Raw genomic sequence first — 18,816 nt, forward strand, 5'->3', positions numbered from 1 at the left:
TGAAATCAAGCAAATGTATTTTCTTGAGTTTATTATGCCAAGCACGCCTAACAGCTGCCTGAAGATGACTCACATGACCCTGAAATTGATAGCAATATGATGACCAGTCTACAGTGTAGAGTACATCATAAAATGATAGTTTACAATGAATAGTTCGAGGAAAGCTGCAATAATTTAAGTAGTGTTATTTTTTCTGTACTATAAGCACGTTTTGGCTACAGTACCATTCTCAGGTGCTCAGTGTGCTACCTGCTGCCGTTGGATAAGCAGCTGCAGCAGCAAGTTGTATACTCTTAGCTCACTTATTTGTTACATAGTTTAATTCTTAATTTCTTTGTGTGTTTTTGGTATTTGCATTGTTTAATTCATAAATTTTGGGTGTATTATAGTATTTGAGAGTTGTAGCATCGCGTTTTAGTACCTGAATAGTGTAAATTCGCGTAGTCTCCTTCCGTCGCCGAGCAGTGTGCCAGCAGTGCGAAAGTTGCAGCATTACTGCATTTACAAAGCAATCTTGTATTTTAATAACCGTTTAAATTTTGTGTTGAATTGTTTGTGCTCTCTGTAGATTAGTTCCGATGTTCTTTGCACAACAGTTTTTAGCATGGATAGGGACTGCAACTGCTGTGTTTGGATGCAGGCTGAATTGGCATCCCTTCGCTCCCAGCTTCAGGCAGTGTTGGCTTCGTTCACACAGCTTGAGGCTGTTGCCAATGGGCATTACTGTGGGAGTCTGGATAGGGGTTTGTCGGGGCCGGCCAGCTCGTCCCACACATCCCCCGATCGGACTACGACTGTGGCTGCCCGGGATACTGCCCACATTGAGGCTGACCCCTCACCTGTGGTAGAGTGGAAGGTCGTCTCGAGGTGTGGCAGGGGGCGAAAGACAATCCGGAGGGCTGAATGGAAGACCTCTCCAGTTTGTCTGACGAACCGGTTTCAGGCTCTGTCTCAGTCTGATACTGATCTTCGGCCGGACATGGCTGCTTGTCCTGTTCCAGAGGTTGCCTCTCAGTCTGCAAGATCTGGGCGGTCGCAGAGGGTGGGCTTAGTGGTAGTTGGGAGCTCCAATGTCAGGTGCTTAATGGGGCCCCTTAGGGATATGGCAGCAAGAGAGGGGAAGAAAACCAACTTGCACTCTGTGTGCATACTGGGGGGAGTCATTCAAGATGTGGAAAGGGTGCTTCCAGATGCCATGAAGGGTACAGGGTGCACCCATCTGCAGGTGGTCGCTCATGTCGGCACCAATGATGTGTGTCACTATGGATCGGAGGAAATGCTCTCTGGCTTCCGGCGGCTATCTGATTTGGTGAAGACTGCCAGTATCGTAAACAGGACTGACTGCTGACCTTTGGTACAGAGCCGAGTGGAGGGTCTGAATCAGAGGCTTAGACAGTTGTGCGACCATGTGGGCTGCAAATTCCTCGACTTGCGCCATAGGGTGGTGGGGTTTTGGGTTCCGCTGGATAGGTCGGGAGTCCACTACACGCAGCAAGCGGCTACACAGGTAGCAGGGGTTGTGTGGCGTGGACTGGGCGTTTTTTTTAGGTTAGATGGCATCGGGCAAGTACAGAAAGGGCAGCAGCCTCAAAGGGTGTGGGGCAAAGTCAGGACATGCGGGAGCCAAGCAGCAATCGGTATTCAAGTGCTGATAGAAAGCACCGAAGATGAAATCGTTATAGGTACAGAAAGCTGGCTGAAGCCAGAGATAAATTCTGCCGAAATTTTTACAAAGGCACAGACGTTGTTTAGAAAAGATACATTGCATGCAGCCAGTGGTGGTGTGTTTGTCGCTGTTAGTAGTAGTTTATCCTGTAGTGAAGTAGAAGTGGATAGTTTCTGTGAATTATTATGGGTGGAGGTTACACTCAACAACCGAGCTAGGTTAATCGTTGGCTCCTGTTACCAACCTCAGCTGCATTCGTGGCAGAACAACTGAGAGAAAATCTGGAATGCATTTCACATAAATTTTCTCAGCATGTTGTAGTCTTAGGTGGAGATTTCAATTTACCAGATATAGACTGGGACACTCAGATGTTTAGGATGGGTGGTAGGGACAGAGCATCAAGTGACATTATACTGAATGCACTATCCGAAAATTACCTCGAGCAATTAAACAGAGAACCGACTCGTGGAGATAACATCTTGGCCCTACTGATAACAAACAGACCCGAACTTTTCAACTCTGTAAGTGCAGAACAGGGAACCAGTGATCATAAGGCCATTGTAGCATCCCTGAATATGAAAGTTAATAGGAACATAAAAAAAGGGAGGAAGGTTTATCTGTTTAGCAAGAGTAATAGAAGGCAGATTTCAGACTACCTAACAGATCAAAACAAAAATTTCTGTTCACACACTGACAATGTTGAGTGTTTATGGAAAAACTTCAAGGCAATCGTAAAATGCGTTTTAGACAGGTACGTGCTGAGTAAAACTGGGGGGGGGGGGGGGGGGGGGGGCTGGAAAAAACCCACTGTGGTTCAACAACAAAGTTAGGAAACTACTGTGAGAGCAAAGAGAGCTTCACTCCAAGTGTAAACGCAGCCAAAACTTCTCAGACAAACATAAGCTAAACAATGTCAACGTTAGCGTAAGGAGGGCTATGCGTGAAGCGTTCAGTGAATTCGAAAGTAAAATTCTATGTACCGACTTCACAGAAAATCCTAGGAAGTTCTGGTCTTACGTTAAATCAGTAAGTGGCTCGAAACAGCATATCCAGACACTCCGGGATGATGATGGCATTGAACGTGTGAAGCTGAAATAGTAAACACCTTTTTCCAAAGCTGTTTCACAGAGGAAGACCCCACTGCAGTTCCTTCTATAAATCCTCACACAAAGGAAAAAATGGCTGACATCGAAATAAGTGTCCAAGGAATAGAAAAGCAACTGGAATCACTCAACAGAGGAAAGTCCACTGGACCTGATGGGATACCAATTCGATTCTACAAAGAGTACGCGAAAGAACTTTCCCCCCTTCTAACAGCCGTGTACCGCAAGTCTCTAGAGGAACGGAAGGTTCCAAATGATTGGAAAAGAGCACAGGTAGTCCCAATCTTCAAGAAGGGTCGTTGAGCAGATGCGCAAAACTATAGACCTATATCTCTGACGTCGATCTGTTGTAGAATTTTAGAACATGTTTTTTGCTCGCATATCATGTCGTTTTTGGAAACCCAGAATCTTCTCTGTAGGAATCAACATGGATTCCGGAAACAGCGATCGTGTGAGACCCAACTTGCTTTATTTGTTCATGAGACCCAGAAAATATTAGATACAGGCTCCCAGGTAGATGCTATTTTCCTTGACTTCCGGAAGGCGTTCGATACAGTTCCGCACTGTCGCCTGATTAACAAAGTAAGAGCCTATGGAATATCAGACCAGTTGTGTGGCTGGATTGAAGAGTTTTTAGCAAACAGAACACAGCATGTTGTTATCAATGGAGAGACGTCTACAGACGTTAAAGTAACCTCTGGCGTGCCACAGGGGAGTGTTATGGGACACTTGCTTCTCACAATATATATAAATGACCTAGTAGATAGTGTCGGAAGTTCCATGCGGCTTTTCGCGGATGATGCTGTAGTATACAGAGAAGTTGCAACATTAGAAAATTGTAGCAAAATGCAGGAAGATCTGCAGCGGATAGGCACTTGGTGCAGGGAGTGGCAACTGACCCTTAACATTGACAAATGTAATGTATTGCGAATACATAGAAAGAACGATCCTTTATTGTATGATTATATGATAGCGGAACAAACACTGGTAGCAGTTACTTCTTTAAAATATCAGGGAGTATGCGTGTGGAATGATCATATAAAATTAATTGTTGGTAAGGCGGGTACTAAGTTGAGATTCATTGGGAGAGTCCTTAGAAAATGTAGTCCATCAACAAAGGAGGTGGCCTACAAAACACTCCTTTGACCTATACTTGAGTATTGCTCATCAATGTGGAATCTGTACCAGATCGGCTCGACGTAGTTGATAGGGAAGATCCAAAGAAGAGTGGCGCGTTTCGTCACAGGGTTATTTGGTAACCGTGATAGCGTTACGGAGATGTTTAGCAAACTCAAGTGGCAGACTCTGCAAGAGAGGCGCTCTGCATTGCAGTGTAGCTTGCTTGCCAGGTTTCAAGAGGGTGCGTTTCTGGATGAGGTATTGAATATATTGCTTCCCACTACTTATACCTCCCGAGGAGATCACAAATGTAAAATTAGAGGGATTCGAGTGCGCACGGAGGCCTTCAGACAGTCGTTCTTCCCGCGAACCATACGTGACTGAAACAGAAAAGGGAGGTAATGACAGTGGCATGTAAAGTGTCCTCGGCTACAGACCGTTGGGTTGTTAGCGGAGTATAAATGTAGATGTAGGTAAATGCAGTATGGATGTCTATTCCAGCTAGACATTTTCTAGAGAATGGTGCTATAGCTGAAATAAGCTTGTAGTAAAGAAGAAACGGTACTAATTATAGTATTTGCAGCTTACCTGGAATTATTCATTATAAAGTAACTGCTATAGCTGTAAGGAAAATGGCAACTATTTGAGATCATACAATTAATTACTTTATGCACTAGATTTATCGTCTATTACATAGACTTTAACCATGTTGAATTATATTTTTTGCAAAGTCTTACCTCAAATCTGTACTTGTAATTTATTTCTTTTTCTCCCACAGTGATATACTTAAGGAAATTAAAGAACAGTTCCATAATTGTGGAGTTATAATGAGGCAAGCTGTTGATCATTTTTCTGAAAAAGGTATGTACAAACAAAATTTTCTAAACAGCATGGCTTATACAGAAACCTAAAGGTAAATTTGGTATTTTGAAGTAAGACACATATGTTCTATATTCATGTTGTGGAAGAGATTTAGAAAACATGTATCTGAAGAACTTGAAGAAAAACTTAATTGCAATGCTGAAGCTGTTTTCTGATATAGTGCCCATTCTCACAAACTTAATTAAATTAAAATTAATGCACCTACCTAAGTGAATTGAATGAAAGAGGTCTATGGTTTCTATTATACTGTCTTCCATGATTACTATAATGCATCAAATTGTAGTAGGTACTTCATCAGTAAATTCTTCTGTTATTTTTGGTTATGCTATATTCAGTAGAATAAATTCACAGGATTGAAATTAAAAAAATTCATTGTGAAGGGCTATCTTATGAGATACACGGCTGTCAGAACTGATATGCTTAAAAATATTTCTCAGTTGTTAGTTTATATTTAATTTGAACAGACTTTTTCTCAGTTGTTTCTTTACATCCAGTGAGGACAGACACAAACACTCCTATATTTGTGAGAGAAGATGACAGAACTTAATAAATATGAAGACATCATAGTCACCAGTTGCAAGAGACCATCTGTCCAGAGCTGCATGTACACTGTTATCACCTTGTGCAGTTTGTCACATTACAAGTCCTGTATTGAAGGCATCATTACCTACCTCAGACAATAAAATTGGCTCTGGAATTACCATGGTATTGGCTACTAACAAAAAGGTGTCAGGTCTATGATTGGATACCAACCGCAGCTTAGATTTTGAATAAAAGTAGTAGTCTGGGATAGTGAGTCACCCTCATTCAGCCAACAGCTTTGCCAAAGATGGCAGAGGAACAGAGACCATCCCTTAGGATAGGAAACTGGCCCTTAAGGTGGAAGAATCAATAGAAGGTAATATATTTCATAGCATTAAATACAAATAATGTGTATCCACAGGAAGTGATGCCTGAAATTGAAAAAGTGTCATGATTATTTCTTCATTGGCAAAATATTTCAGATTAGCACCTCATCCAGACCTCTAAGAGGGGCTGCCAAAGAGGGGACAACTATGAGGGGAACTGAAATACCAATCCTAACTTAGCTTTGACTGCTAAGACTATCCTAATCCCACAGCATATCTTTCTTCCAGGTGTTAAGTCATATGTGTACCAAGTTTGGTTGGATTTTGGCTAAGTGGTCCAGACCAATGCTTTACATCTTGCTCCTTCTGGCTGCCAACCCTACCCACATTTATTAAATGTCATCACAGCTGTCAACAGTTGGCCCAGCAATTGCAAAAATTATTGATACGACACCAATATCTTTTGTGCTCCCAGGTGCACAGCTGAGTTGTTGATTCAGTTTTAGCACAATGTTTTGATGACCAACCCAGTCTTCATCCTCAAGTGCTGTGAACTGTGCGGTTACGTGTACTCACTATCTGTAACCAGAATAGGATGGTTTCCTTTTGATAATTTTTGTGTGTCTTGTTGTTGAGTCCCCCACCCCATGTCTGAGGAAGTTGGGGAGTGCTTTATTCAACAGGATATCTTTCCTCACGGTAAGTTACACACACACGCACACGCGCGCACGTCACGCGGGGGGGGGGGGGGGGGGGGGGGGGGGGATGGATTCAGAAAAATCAGGCCTATAATAATATTAATAATAATAAGGTACTGAATTTAGAAATACTCCAATGGAAAAGAAGAATTACTCACAAAAATGCATAGTACAGTCAGCCCATATAAATTTGCCACAAATCATTAATTATACTAAAATTTTGGAACAGTGAATAATATTTACATACATTATACATTTTTACAATGAAATTAATACAAAGCTTATCATTATCAGGCAAAGTAAGTACAGTGGAATCTCACATACAGAGCATAGTTCATTCCATAATCTTACTTGTAGTACAAAACAGTTGTTAAGCAAAACAATCCATCCCATATAAATTAATGTAAAATACAATAATGCATTCCATGCAGAAAAAGTACTAAAACTTTTATCTTATTCATACCTTTTATTCTAAGAAAATTATACATTCAGTATTATGTACTTTACTATTCCCAATACATACCTAATTCTTTTATGCTAGGAAGCTATCTACATTCATTTGTTTCTACCGACACTTCAACACTTGGCGAAAATATGATACAACATTGATCTAATCAAAAAAGGATCAAGTGTCACCCAAGGCTTATTGTTGGACCTCCACATTATATTTAACCCGCTGTTCTGGACTTGACACTTCTTGAAGGCTTGTGGAGTTTCTGAAAGGTAAAAAAGCAGTGGTTTAATTTTCAATTTGTTGCTTGCATTTGCACAGAATAGCAATGTGAGACAGTCTTTTATTGGCTTGTGACTGGGCAATGCATTATCCTCTGCTGTTATAAACTTCCCAAAGTTTCTTTTGGTGAAACTAATCTGGGCATTCATCTGTATACCAGAGCTGATGGGAAGCTCTACAACATTTCTCTACTGAGATCCAAGCACTTCCAAGAAGACTTGCTTGTAAATAGCCTTTTATTTGCTGATGATGCTTCATTTGTAGCGCATACTCAAGACAATCTGCAAGAGCTTGTGGATAAATTCTCTACTGCATGCAAGCTCTTCTCCATGTCTATAAATGTAAAGAAGACGGTTGTCATGACACAAGGATACACGGATGTGCCTGCCATCAAACTGGATGGCTCCTTGTTGAAGGCAGTCGATAAATTCTGCTATCTTGGTTCAATAATGGCAGAAGATCTCTCCTTGGATGATGAGATAAATGCACGAATAGGAAAGGCTGCCAGCACTTTCGAAAAGTTTTGCACACGAGCATGGAACAGCAAACATCTTACATTGTCGACAAAAATAATTGTGTATCAATCATGTGCTGAGTATTCTCCTGTATGGAGCTGAGACTAGGATATTGTATGACAAACAGGAACGAAAGCCCAACACCCTTCACCTGTGGTGCTTATGGAGCATCTTGGGAATATCATGGAAGGATCATGTGACAAAATGATGTGGTTCTGAAAACTGTAGAACAACAAAGTATCACTGCCACACTCAAGCAATGTCGCCTGCGGTGGTTAGGACATCTGCATCGTATGGACCATTCCCATCTGCCCCGGTGCACATTACTCAGTAAAATAACAGGAGCAAAGAGATCTTGTGGAAGACAATCACTGCACTTTAAGGATTGCATCAAGTGTGAGATATGCGCCTTTAATATTGACAGTGACAAGTGGGAGCAACTCGCTGATGATCGCAGCAAATGGAGGAAACTGACTGCAGATGCAAGCAAGATGCATGACCAAGTATGGCTTGACAACTTAGCTGAGAAACGATCGTGCAGACATGAGCTTACGACTAACCCTGCTGCTGGAGTGACTCATATTTTCCTCGCTTGTGGGCGCCAAGTCGGCTCTCACATCGGACTTCTGAGCCACCAACAAAAATGTCTCCAGGATGCCACTTGAACCTTCTGAAAGGAAGCACCAGGCGATTATAAGTTAGTATAAAGGTGACTTTTATCTCACATGGTGAGCATAATTGTTTCTAGAATCTTACTTGTAGTGTAAAACATTTGTTAAGTGAAACAATTTATCCCATATAAATTAACTTAAAATATGATAATGTATTCCATGCAGAAAAATTACTAAAAGTTCTGTCTTATTCATGCCACTTATTCAAAGAAAATTATACATAACTAATTCTTTATTACTAGGAAGCTATCTATAGTCATTTGTTTTTGCTGATTCTTCAACACTTGGGGAAAATGTAACACAGTTTTATTGTCAGATAGTTTATGATGCAACCAATTCCCATGTTTTCAGCATTTCTCTTATTATGCCAGAAGATTGCTGCCTCCTCCTCCTCCTCCTCCTCCTCCTCCTCCTCTGAAGAAGAAGAAGAAGAAGAAGAAGAGGAACAACAACTCCTGTCCACCACATCTTCCTGTTGTGAAACACACAGCAACTGCATAACCTCTTCAGAGGTCTTTTCTTGGCTGTAATGTACCACACGTTCCTCAATATCATTGTTATCCACTTCTAGTCCCATGCTCTTGGCCAAAAACACAGTCTCTTTGACTTCAGGCGCCACAGGTACTGACTCAAATGCCTCAGAGTCACATTTGACAATACACTCTGGCCGCAGCCTCTTCCAAGCAGAATTGAGAGTTCTCTTGCTAACCCCTTACCGTGCATTTTGGACCATCTTGAAGCAGGAAACAGTGTTGAACTGATATTTCCCAAACACTCTCAGTGAGAGATTGGTGTCTTCAGTCAACTCAAAGCAATGCTCAAAGGGTGCTTTACTGCAGAGCTTCTTTAAGTTAGAAATAATCTGCTGGTCCATCAGCTGGTGTAATGGAGGTGTGTTGGGAGGCAGAAATAGTATCTTGATGAATTGAAATTCTTCAAGGAGGTGCTCTTTTAGGACAGGAGAACAGGCAGGACCATTGTCTGTAACAAGCAAGACATTGTTGCGTCCCAAGCGTGGGTTTTGCGAGGGATTGAGCGACACGGTTCGTAAACGGGAATTAGCCGGTTGACCTAATTGAGAGGGAGACTTTTGATCTGGCTAAGATGTTAAATTCCCTGGTGTGAAGGTACAAGGCTAGGATGTTGGTAGAAGTAAACTCGTATGGACGTTATAAAAGTTCTAATTTATTCATAAAGAATACAGATCACCCTAACTGCGTAGTGATTGTACCTACAGAATAGCCAAGCCCATTACAGAGACGGTGACTGTCTTCCACCGTTCTGGCTGCCTGATAGAACTTTCCAGCACTTTGCTGCCCACACTAGCACCCTACGTCAGAGTCCCGCGGTCGCTGCCTAAACGCTCATCGGCGACTATCTCCAACTGTCTGCCTGCAGCCCGCCCTCAGCCCAAGTCGGCTGCTACTCACGCTGACTACCGTCGCTGCCTAAACCCGAGAGAGAGAGATCCCCGGAGCGGCGTGCCTCCGAGTTTTGTTAGCTCTTCCCCTTCGACCCCGCCAGCGCTTGGCATGACGTAGCGTCGAGTGCAACTTTTCCTTATTAGGGATTGTTTTAGTATTAACTTCAGTACTTTTCTTCAGAAGCTGGGTGGAGGGGTAGAGGGGCCTCTCCCTATATGGTCACGCACTGCGTCCTGAGCCCTTCATTGGCTCCTCATGACGTAGTGCGGTCCCCACCTAGGGCCCTCTTTCTTTCTCTCTCCGCTCCCAGACTTCTCCCTCTAGCCAAGAGTGTTGATACTGTAAGTTATTGCTTAAGGGACCTGCCCAGAGCGCCCTTTTTATCTTAATAGCTGAGTCTGCTTCCTTGCTTATCACGCGCAGCTGCCTGGCCGCTTGGACCGCCGCCTCGGCTATCTGGCTGCGTCGTTATCTTTTGTGACCCCTCTGACACGCCTGGTGTCCCCTGTTAACTCTATCTCCCCGTATGATTTCTGGTGTATCGTCTGAGAACAACTGCATTTAGACTTGGCTTTTCTGCGGTTACAACACCTCCCCCGCCAGGGAAATTGGCGTTACTCCTCAGAGTAGCGTCAATTGTGACTCTTTTTTTTTTTTTCCATTACATGCTTTACAGATTTGTTTATTACATTAGCATCTGATATGTTATATTTTTCATTTTCATTTAGTTAAGTCAAATTCATTAAACACACAATAATACAATTACATTATACATGCCTAACATGTAGTTATGTCAAAAGCATTTGCATTAAAATCAAAAGACACTTTCATTGATACATACATTCACATTTCAATTAGAATTACATTTCAATTACACATTTCAAATACAGTTATTTAACGTCTGTTTCTGAAAGCAACCATATCACCTTGGTCTTTTCCACATCTTTCATAAATTACTATCTCTTCAGTTTCTTTATTACTGTGTCTTCTAGCTGAACTAGTCTCTGGGTATTGGTTCACTATGGTATTTCTTATACATACTTTTCCACAACAATCACTGTCTTCAAAATATTTCCATATACTTTTAAAACAGTCTTTACAACATTTACAGTTTTTACAACAGCATGTTATTATGATTAGAATAACTATTGATATGGCTACACACATAGTTATGGAGTAATGTGTGAAGTACCTGGAGTACTTCATTTCCTCCTCTTGTCTCTCTACCATCTTCTGGACATCATCCAGTCTTTTTCCTGCGACTTTCAAGTCGTCTAACTGTGTTATTACCTGGTCCAATGGCAAATCTAATGCTAACGTTGAGACATTCCTTTTTTCCTTGTTTACCACGCAACAATCGAATTCTAGATTGATCTGCGGAACTATGTCTTTCTTCGTCACATTACTCTGAATCACTCTATCTGTTTGTATGAACACTCTAGTGCCATACCCCTCACATTTACTGTAAAAACTAATTTTTCCTACCCCTTTTATTACTAGGTCCTTTGGTGGTTCCCTTCCACACAATACTGTTAAGCCTTCTTCCTTCGGTGCTACATATAGCCATTCGTTACTGTTTAGATGAGTCCAAAGGCTCTGATTCAGTGCGACTATTTTTCGCACACAATCTTCCGGAATTTCTCTTACCGGTTGCAACAATTTGGCTTCGCACTCTTCGTGGTCGAATGTTGACAGCAAGGCGAATGCTTGTTTGCACAGTCTCCTATTTTTACTTAGCTCCTTGCATTTTAGTTCCTCCGCAGAAAGTTTCGCGTACTGCCTTTTGGATTCATCTGTTAGTAAGAATTCTTTCTCTGGCTGTATGTACACATATTTACCTTTCATGTTTGGAATTTCTTTTGGTAGTGGGAGTACTCTATACAAATTGAAATTGTTATTATTTATTAATGGAATATTAATTACATATCCTAGTATGCTACCCGAGATGAAAACATCTAAATCAATTATTCTTAACAATAGATAACCTGAGGACTCCGTAAGAGGAACAGGAAACTTTACATCTTTTAGTTCTTCCCGTATTAAACTTAGGTATTTTACAATTTGGACTGGATTAATTATATGAGGCTGTAGTATTCCCTTCTGAGCATTTACAATGGCATTTATCATTTGTTCGTATTCCTCTTCGATCTGACCAAACACTGCCGATAGTTGTAATACTTGCTCTGTTACTGTGGCGAAGGACGCTACACGTTTAAACCCTATATCGGTTTCCTTCACGTATTCCTTCATGAATCATTCTAGTCTTTGCATACCTGTCTTCAGAACGTGCTCATTTGACTCTAGTGTATATACCGTCCTGTTTACTCCCGCCAATGTGGCTCTTACCACTGCCACCTGTTCCTTTGTTAGCCTCAACAACCCTTCTGAGTTTTTCTCCATAGCGTCTATTCTTTCCTTATAGTATGCTGCATCTGCTTCATCCGACGTCCCGAACAGTATTTTACTTACCTGCCCGACGAAGTTGAATACTCCTCTCTTCCTTCTGGTCTCGTGTTTCGTTAGCTGCTGTACTAAAAGTTGCAATCCTGTGATTTTTTCCACATGATGGGTTACTTGTTGGTCTAGTACCCTGCATTCTATTAATCCTACATTTAATTGTGTTAGTGTTTCTCGGCACCTTTGTACCGCTGCCCTACCATACCTCTCTGCATTCTGAAACCTTTCTGTTATTATATCTAGATTTATGTATGTGACTATTCTCCATGTGGTACTGTGTATTTCTACCTGTCCTCTATTATCGTAATATAGTCCTGATGAACTCGGAAATGGCGTCACTTGGTACTCATTTGTTGCATGCTCTGATGCAGTGATGTAGTATGCTGTTATCACTATGACGAATTTCACGACCTGCCACTTGAGTGCCATACCTGAAATTTAAAAGAATTGTTTCAGCCTGTTGGCATGTACTTTTGTTTCCTTATTTCTTTTAACTTTTATTACTACGTTAGGACCTTCCACTTTTACTACTTCAAATGGACCTCTCCATTGTCAATCTAATTTCCGAGATCTACCCCGTCTCACCGACTCATCGTGCATTAATACTTTTTCTCCTACCTTGAAGTTTTTTGGATTTTGTTTCATGTCATACTGTTCCTTACTGATTTTCTTACTTCTTATAATCGAGTCTCTGGCCACTCTGTGGGCTTCCTGCATTCTCGCTCTTAGTTTATTTACATACATTTCATAATTGTAACTTACCTGCTGTGTTTCTTGCTGCAGTACTCCTGGTATGTTAACCTTTCTTCCGTATAGTAATTCAAATGGTGTGTATCCTGTGCTGCTGTGTGGTGTAGTGTTGAACACAAAAATTGCATACGGTACCCATTTGTCCCAAGAACTTTGATCTCCTGTTACAGAGTGTCTGAGATACTCTACAATAGTTCTATGACTTCTTTCTAGTGCACCATTTGATTCAGAGTTGTACGCTGTAGTATTTATACGCTTTACCTTCAACAATTTACATACACTTTTAAATACATCACTCAGAAAGTTAGACCCTTGATCTGTTAATAATACTGATGGAATTCCATACCTTAATACTACGTTTTCCACAAATGCCTCAGCTACTGTTTCGGCATCTTGTTTGTCAATTGGGATTGCTAAGGTAAATTTACTCAGATCGTCTTGGAATGTTAACATGTACCTTTTTCCTGTATTAGATACATCTAGTGGACCCACTATATCCATCGCACACTTTCCGAATACTGTTTCTGCTGTGTCTGTAATTTCTAAGGGCATCCTAGTTTTCATTTGCTTGTTTTTATTCTTTTGACACGATGGGCATTTCCTAATGTAATTTTCAATGTCACGCTTCATTCCGCGCCACTGCTTGTATGCTTTAATTCTTTCGAGTGTCCTGTGCATTCCTTGGTGACCTCTCAAGGGATTGTCATGCATTTCCTTTAGTATATTTTCTTTTTCTTCGGGACTAATTTCCTCACCACTATCCGTTTCCTGTTCTATTTCACTCGACACTTGTTCTTGCCGCACGTTTACGGAACTTTCTTCCCCATTTGCTTTTGCTGCCGAGATCTCTGTCTCCACCTTCTGCTTCGCATCTATCTCTTCCTTCCCTTCATGCCTTATTCTACTCAGCGCATCCGCATTACTATTTAACTTTCCTGGCTTGTATATTACTTCATAATCATACTCCTCGAGTTTCAGTCTCCACTTCAGGAGCCTCGAACTCGGATCTTTGACACTAAATATCCACGTTAGTGGCTTATGGTCTGTCACTACAGTGAACGTTCTGCCATATACATATGGTCTGAACTGTTTTACTGCGTAAACTATAGCCAACAACTCTTTTTCCGTTGTGCTATAATTTAGTTCGGCTTTGTTCAATGCTCTGGATGCATATGCGATGGGCAAGTCTTCGCCAATCTTCTTACCTTGCGATAACACTGCACCCAAGGCTGCGTTACTCGCATCCGTTGTAATGATGAATGGTTTCGTAAAGTCAGGGTACTGAAGTAACGGAGGGTTTATTAATTTCTCTTTTAGTTCTTCGAACGCATTGTTCTGACGTTCGCTCCATCGGTACTCCACTCCCTTTTTTAAGAGCTCATGGAGAGGTTTCGCAATCTTGCTGAAGTTAGCAATGAAACGGCGGTAGTAACCTATCAATCCGAGAAACCCTTTTAGTTCCTTAGTTGTCTTTGGCTGTGGGAAGAACTTCACCTTCTCCACCTTCGCCATATCTGGTGATATTCCTTTGTCAGTGATGCAATGACCTAGGAAGATTACTTCCTTCCTCAGGAATTCACACTTGTCTGGTTGCAGCTTCAAATTGTGCTCTCGCAACCTGTCAAATATTTCCTGGAGCTTTTCGTTATGCTCCTGCAGGTTTTTCCCATAGCATACTATGTCGTCTAGATATACAAAGCATTTCACTCCTTGTAAACCTGCCAAGACTGTATTCATCAGTCTCTGAAAACATCCTGGGGCTCCCTTCAGTCCCATCGGCATTCATTTGTATTCGTAATGCTGATAGTTTGAGCTAAATGCCGTTTTCTCTCTGTCCTTCTCGTCCGTCAATATTTGATGGTACCCGCTTGCGAGGTCAAGCGTCGAGAAGTACTTAGCTTGCCCTAACTGATCCAGTACCTCGGAGATATTCGGTAGTGGAAATGCATCGCCTACAGTGATATCATTTAATCGTCTGTAGTCCACTACGATTCTCCATTTCTGTTTGCCACTAGCGTCTAGCTTCTTTGGAACTAACAGTAACGGTGCGTTCCAAGCGCTCTTACTCTCGACAATTATGTCATCTCTTAGCATCTGCTCTATTTGCTCCCTTAGCACTTCCTTTTGCGCTTCCGGGATCCTGTACGGTCTAGCGTTTACTACCTTTCCCGCGTGTTCCGGTGCAATCGGTATTCTGTGCTTCACTGCGGAAGTATAGGACAGGTTGTCCCCTGGTAGATGAAATACATCTCCGTATTCCGCGCAAACCTCTGCTAGAGCGCTTTTCTCTACAGCGTTCAAATGATCCATTCTTAATTGCCTTCGCAACACACTAGTACGACTTTCTGTCTTTCCTATGACATTAGTACAACATTTTACTTCGCGTATTTTCCCTACTTTTTCTAATTCTTCCGTCATTAACCTGACGTTTCCTAACTGCACTCTGTCTTCTGACAAGTTTAATGCACTTACTATGCATTTCCCATTTCGCACTTTTACTAACGCTTCAGGTACATGTACCCCTTGTGCAATCTCCTGCCTAGGAATAATCATTTCCTTTTCGATTTCCCTTTTTACATTTCCTTCCACCTTTAATAACATTATTTTTTCCTCTCGGGGCCCTATTTCCCCGCCTACTTCTGAATCTTGTTCGTTCTCATGTCCCTTTGGCTCCTCCTCTACTACTAAGGGTATATCTCGCCCTTTTAGTCTCACTATTTTACCTGCATAGTCTAACTTAACTCTATGCTCTGTCAAGAAATTTCTGCCTATCAGTCCGTCGTACGGAATATCTAATCCTCTCCCGTACACGTGAAATTTTTGCCCTACTTGCTCAGAACTGTCCACACTTAAGTGTACCTGTACCGTACCTATTGTGCTGACGGCCTCACTGGTTACACCTTTTAGCCGAAGCCTTTCCGCTTCATTAATTGCAAGTGTACTATTTATCGGAATACTCGTTCTCTTGAGCAGACACAACTGTGCTCCAGTGTCTATTAGCAACTTCAAATATCTTTTTAATTCTATGCAGTATAAAACCAAAATGTCATTTTCTGTTGCACAGTCGATTACCCTAACTGAGGGTTTACCTATCGCAACAAGGCCCGACTGTGCGGCCTTGCCGCCTCTTAGTTTCCCTGCACCACTTTACCGGTTTTGCTCGATACTGGCACCCTGCCTTTTCTCCATGCGTGCCAGGGCCCTGCGTGACAATCTTTCGCGTAATGTCCCGGCCGCTTACACTTGAAACAAGCAACGTCTTTTACCCTCGTACACGGAACTCCATAGTTCCCTGGTAGATTACATTGTGGGCACCTCCACTCTCGTAACCCTCCATCAGCTTCCCTATGATTTCCTCTAAAGTCTCTTGTATCTATCGGCTGAATTTTTCTTAATCTTACCCGGCATTCCGCGTCTGTATGTCCTGGCTTGTCGCACCCGTAACAAAAATTCGTAAACTCTTTGCCCGTCATTATCCGTACTCTTCCCTCTGGCCTATTCTTTCTACACTTGCTTGCCATGTGCCCTCTCAATCCACAATTGAAACATTTCAAATCTCTAATATCTCTGGTATTCTTCACCGTTTCCTTTCCCCGGTTGAAAGTTACTCTTGGGGCTAGTCCCTGCTCTTTCATTGACAGTATTGCACTTTCTTCCTGCAATGCTAGTTCCACGGCCGCTGCTAGCGTGATTTCATTGCCTCTACTTCTTACTATCGTCTGTATTCTATCATTGCTTAACCCTTGTATAAAGCATGCTCTTCTTAGTGAATCAACCAGTTCTATTGCGCCCTTTAAGTTCTCCCTAGCCGTAACTCTGCTTACTGCTTCCCTGAAATCCCTTTGCATTTCATCTATTCGGCTTGCCCATGTCGCAATTGGCTCTCCTTGTCCCTGTCTCGATTGAAATATCTTGCACGCGTAGTAGTCAATGGTACGCTTACTCGCATAATTTTCCTCTAGAACATGTTTTACTTCCTGCCATGTCCCCGTGCGTTCCCTTACTTGCAGCCTCGATCTGGCCTCTCCGGCTATTTTGGCTTTAACAAACTTCAGTAACGTTTCGTGTTCCTCCGGTTTCACAAGTTCAAATGCAGCGTCTACATTTTCAATAAACTCCCTAAGATCTCTCTTATTTCCTTCGAACACTTTTGGAACTATACACAAGGCTTCTTTCACTGATATCTTACCGCTACTGGAGGATGACGGAACTTCGTTAGTTTGGGCCATCTTACCAACTTAACTATGTTAGCACTTTACAATACAAGATACAAAATTCTTAATATAATTTTATATGTACCGCTTCTCTTGTGGTGCGCCGTCTGTTCCGCTGATCCGTGTTGTCCCGCGTTGTGCCGCGCTGCTCCGCGCTGTCTCTGTGCTCTCTATGCCCGCGCTGCCGCGATGCTTCGGCCGCCGCTCTGCTGGGCTGTGCCGACCCCGTCGCTCGCCTCGGCTGCCGCCGCTACGGCTGCTGCCGCTGCTCGGCCCGGACCCCCGGTCTCGAACGCTGGCTGCTTAGGCACCTCTGTGCCTCGTCGCTTCGCGTCGTGCTGCCGCTATCCTGCGTTGCCCTGCACCCGCGAGGACTACTTCTCTGGACTCTGTCGTAGTGGGGCTACTAATGCTGAAAGTTGCGAGTCGCCACAACTTCCTGCTAATTGCCACAGTCGCTGTAGCAAAATCTACTGGCTCCTATCTTCTTTTTGCCTATATGCCTTTGTGGTACCCCACATCTGACACCAAAACTTTTATTTATGTCGCGTCCCAAGCGTGGGTTTTGCGAGGGATTGAGCAACACGGTTCGTAAACGGGAATTAGCCGGTTGACCTAATTGAGAGGGAGACTTTTGATCTGGCTAAGATGTTAAATTCCCTGGTGTGAAGGTACAAGGCTAGGATGTTGGTAGAAGTAAACTCGTATGGACGTTATAAAAGTTCTAATTTATTCATAAAGAATACAGATCACCCTAACTGCGTAGTGATTGTACCTACAGAATAGCCAAGCCCATTACAGAGACGGTGACTGACTTCCACCGTTCTGGCTGCCTGATAGAACTTTCCAGCACTTTGCTGCCCACACTAGCACCCTACGTCAGAGTCCCGCGGTCGCTGCCTAAACGCTCATCGGCGACTATCTCCAACTGTCTGCCTGCAGCCCGCCCTCAGCCCAAGTCGGCTGCTACTCACGCTGACTACCGTCGCTGCCTAAACCCGAGAGAGAGAGATCCCCGGAGCGGCGTGCCTCCGAGTTTTGTTAGCTCTTCCCCTTCGACCCCGCCAGTGCTTGGCATGACGTAGCGTCGAGTGCAACTTTTCCTTATTAGGGATTGTTTTAGTATTAACTTCAGTACTTTTCTTCAGAAGCTGGGTGGAGGGGTAGAGGGGCCTCTCCCTATATGGTCACGCACTGCGTCCTGAGCCCTTCATTGGCTCCTCATGACGTAGTGCGGTCCCCACCTAGGGCCCTCTTTCTTTCTCTCTCCGCTCCCAGACTTCTCCCTCTAGCCAAGAGTGTTGATACTGTAAGTTATTGCTTATTAAGGGACCTGCCCAGAGCGCCCTTTTTATCTTAATAGCTGAGTCTGCTTCCTTGCTTATCACGCGCAGCTGCCTGGCCGCTTGGACCGCCGCCTCGGCTATCTGGCTGCGTCGTTATCTTTTGTGACCCCTCTGACACGCCTGGCGTCCCCTGTTAACTCTATCTCCCCGTATGATTTCTGGTGTATCGTCTGAGAACAACTGCATTTAGACTTGGCTTTTCTGCGGTTACAACAACATGGATTGGCAGATTCATCTCACCGAAGGACCAGCCACTTCATTAATCCAATCACAAAAAAGATCACCTGACACCAAGCTTTGTTGTTGGGATCTCCACATCACATTTAACCTGCTCTTACACTTCTCGAAGGCTTATGCAGTTTCAGAGTTGTAAACAAGCAACGGATTAAT

The 18,816-nt window shown here is 42.9% G+C and overlaps 1 protein-coding gene across 8 annotated transcripts in view; it reads left to right on the forward strand.

Annotated features, from left to right (window-relative positions):
* Positions 1-18,816, forward strand: part of LOC126267949 (transcriptional protein SWT1) — a 275,635-nt gene that overhangs the window by 234,756 nt on the left and 22,063 nt on the right. For 7 of the 8 annotated variants that reach the window (XM_049973281.1, XM_049973275.1, XM_049973278.1 and 4 more), the window contains one exon: positions 4,667-4,749. In XM_049973281.1, the coding sequence (XP_049829238.1) occupies positions 4,667-4,749 (83 nt within the window). Of the gene's footprint in view, positions 1-4,666; positions 4,750-7,988; positions 8,262-18,816 lie in introns of all 8 variants that reach the window. The other variant, XR_007549053.1, reaches the window with a different exon arrangement.

Source organism: Schistocerca gregaria, chromosome 4 (genome assembly GCF_023897955.1).
Source record: "Schistocerca gregaria isolate iqSchGreg1 chromosome 4, iqSchGreg1.2, whole genome shotgun sequence".
NCBI classification, from domain to species: Eukaryota; Metazoa; Arthropoda; class Insecta; order Orthoptera; family Acrididae; genus Schistocerca; species Schistocerca gregaria.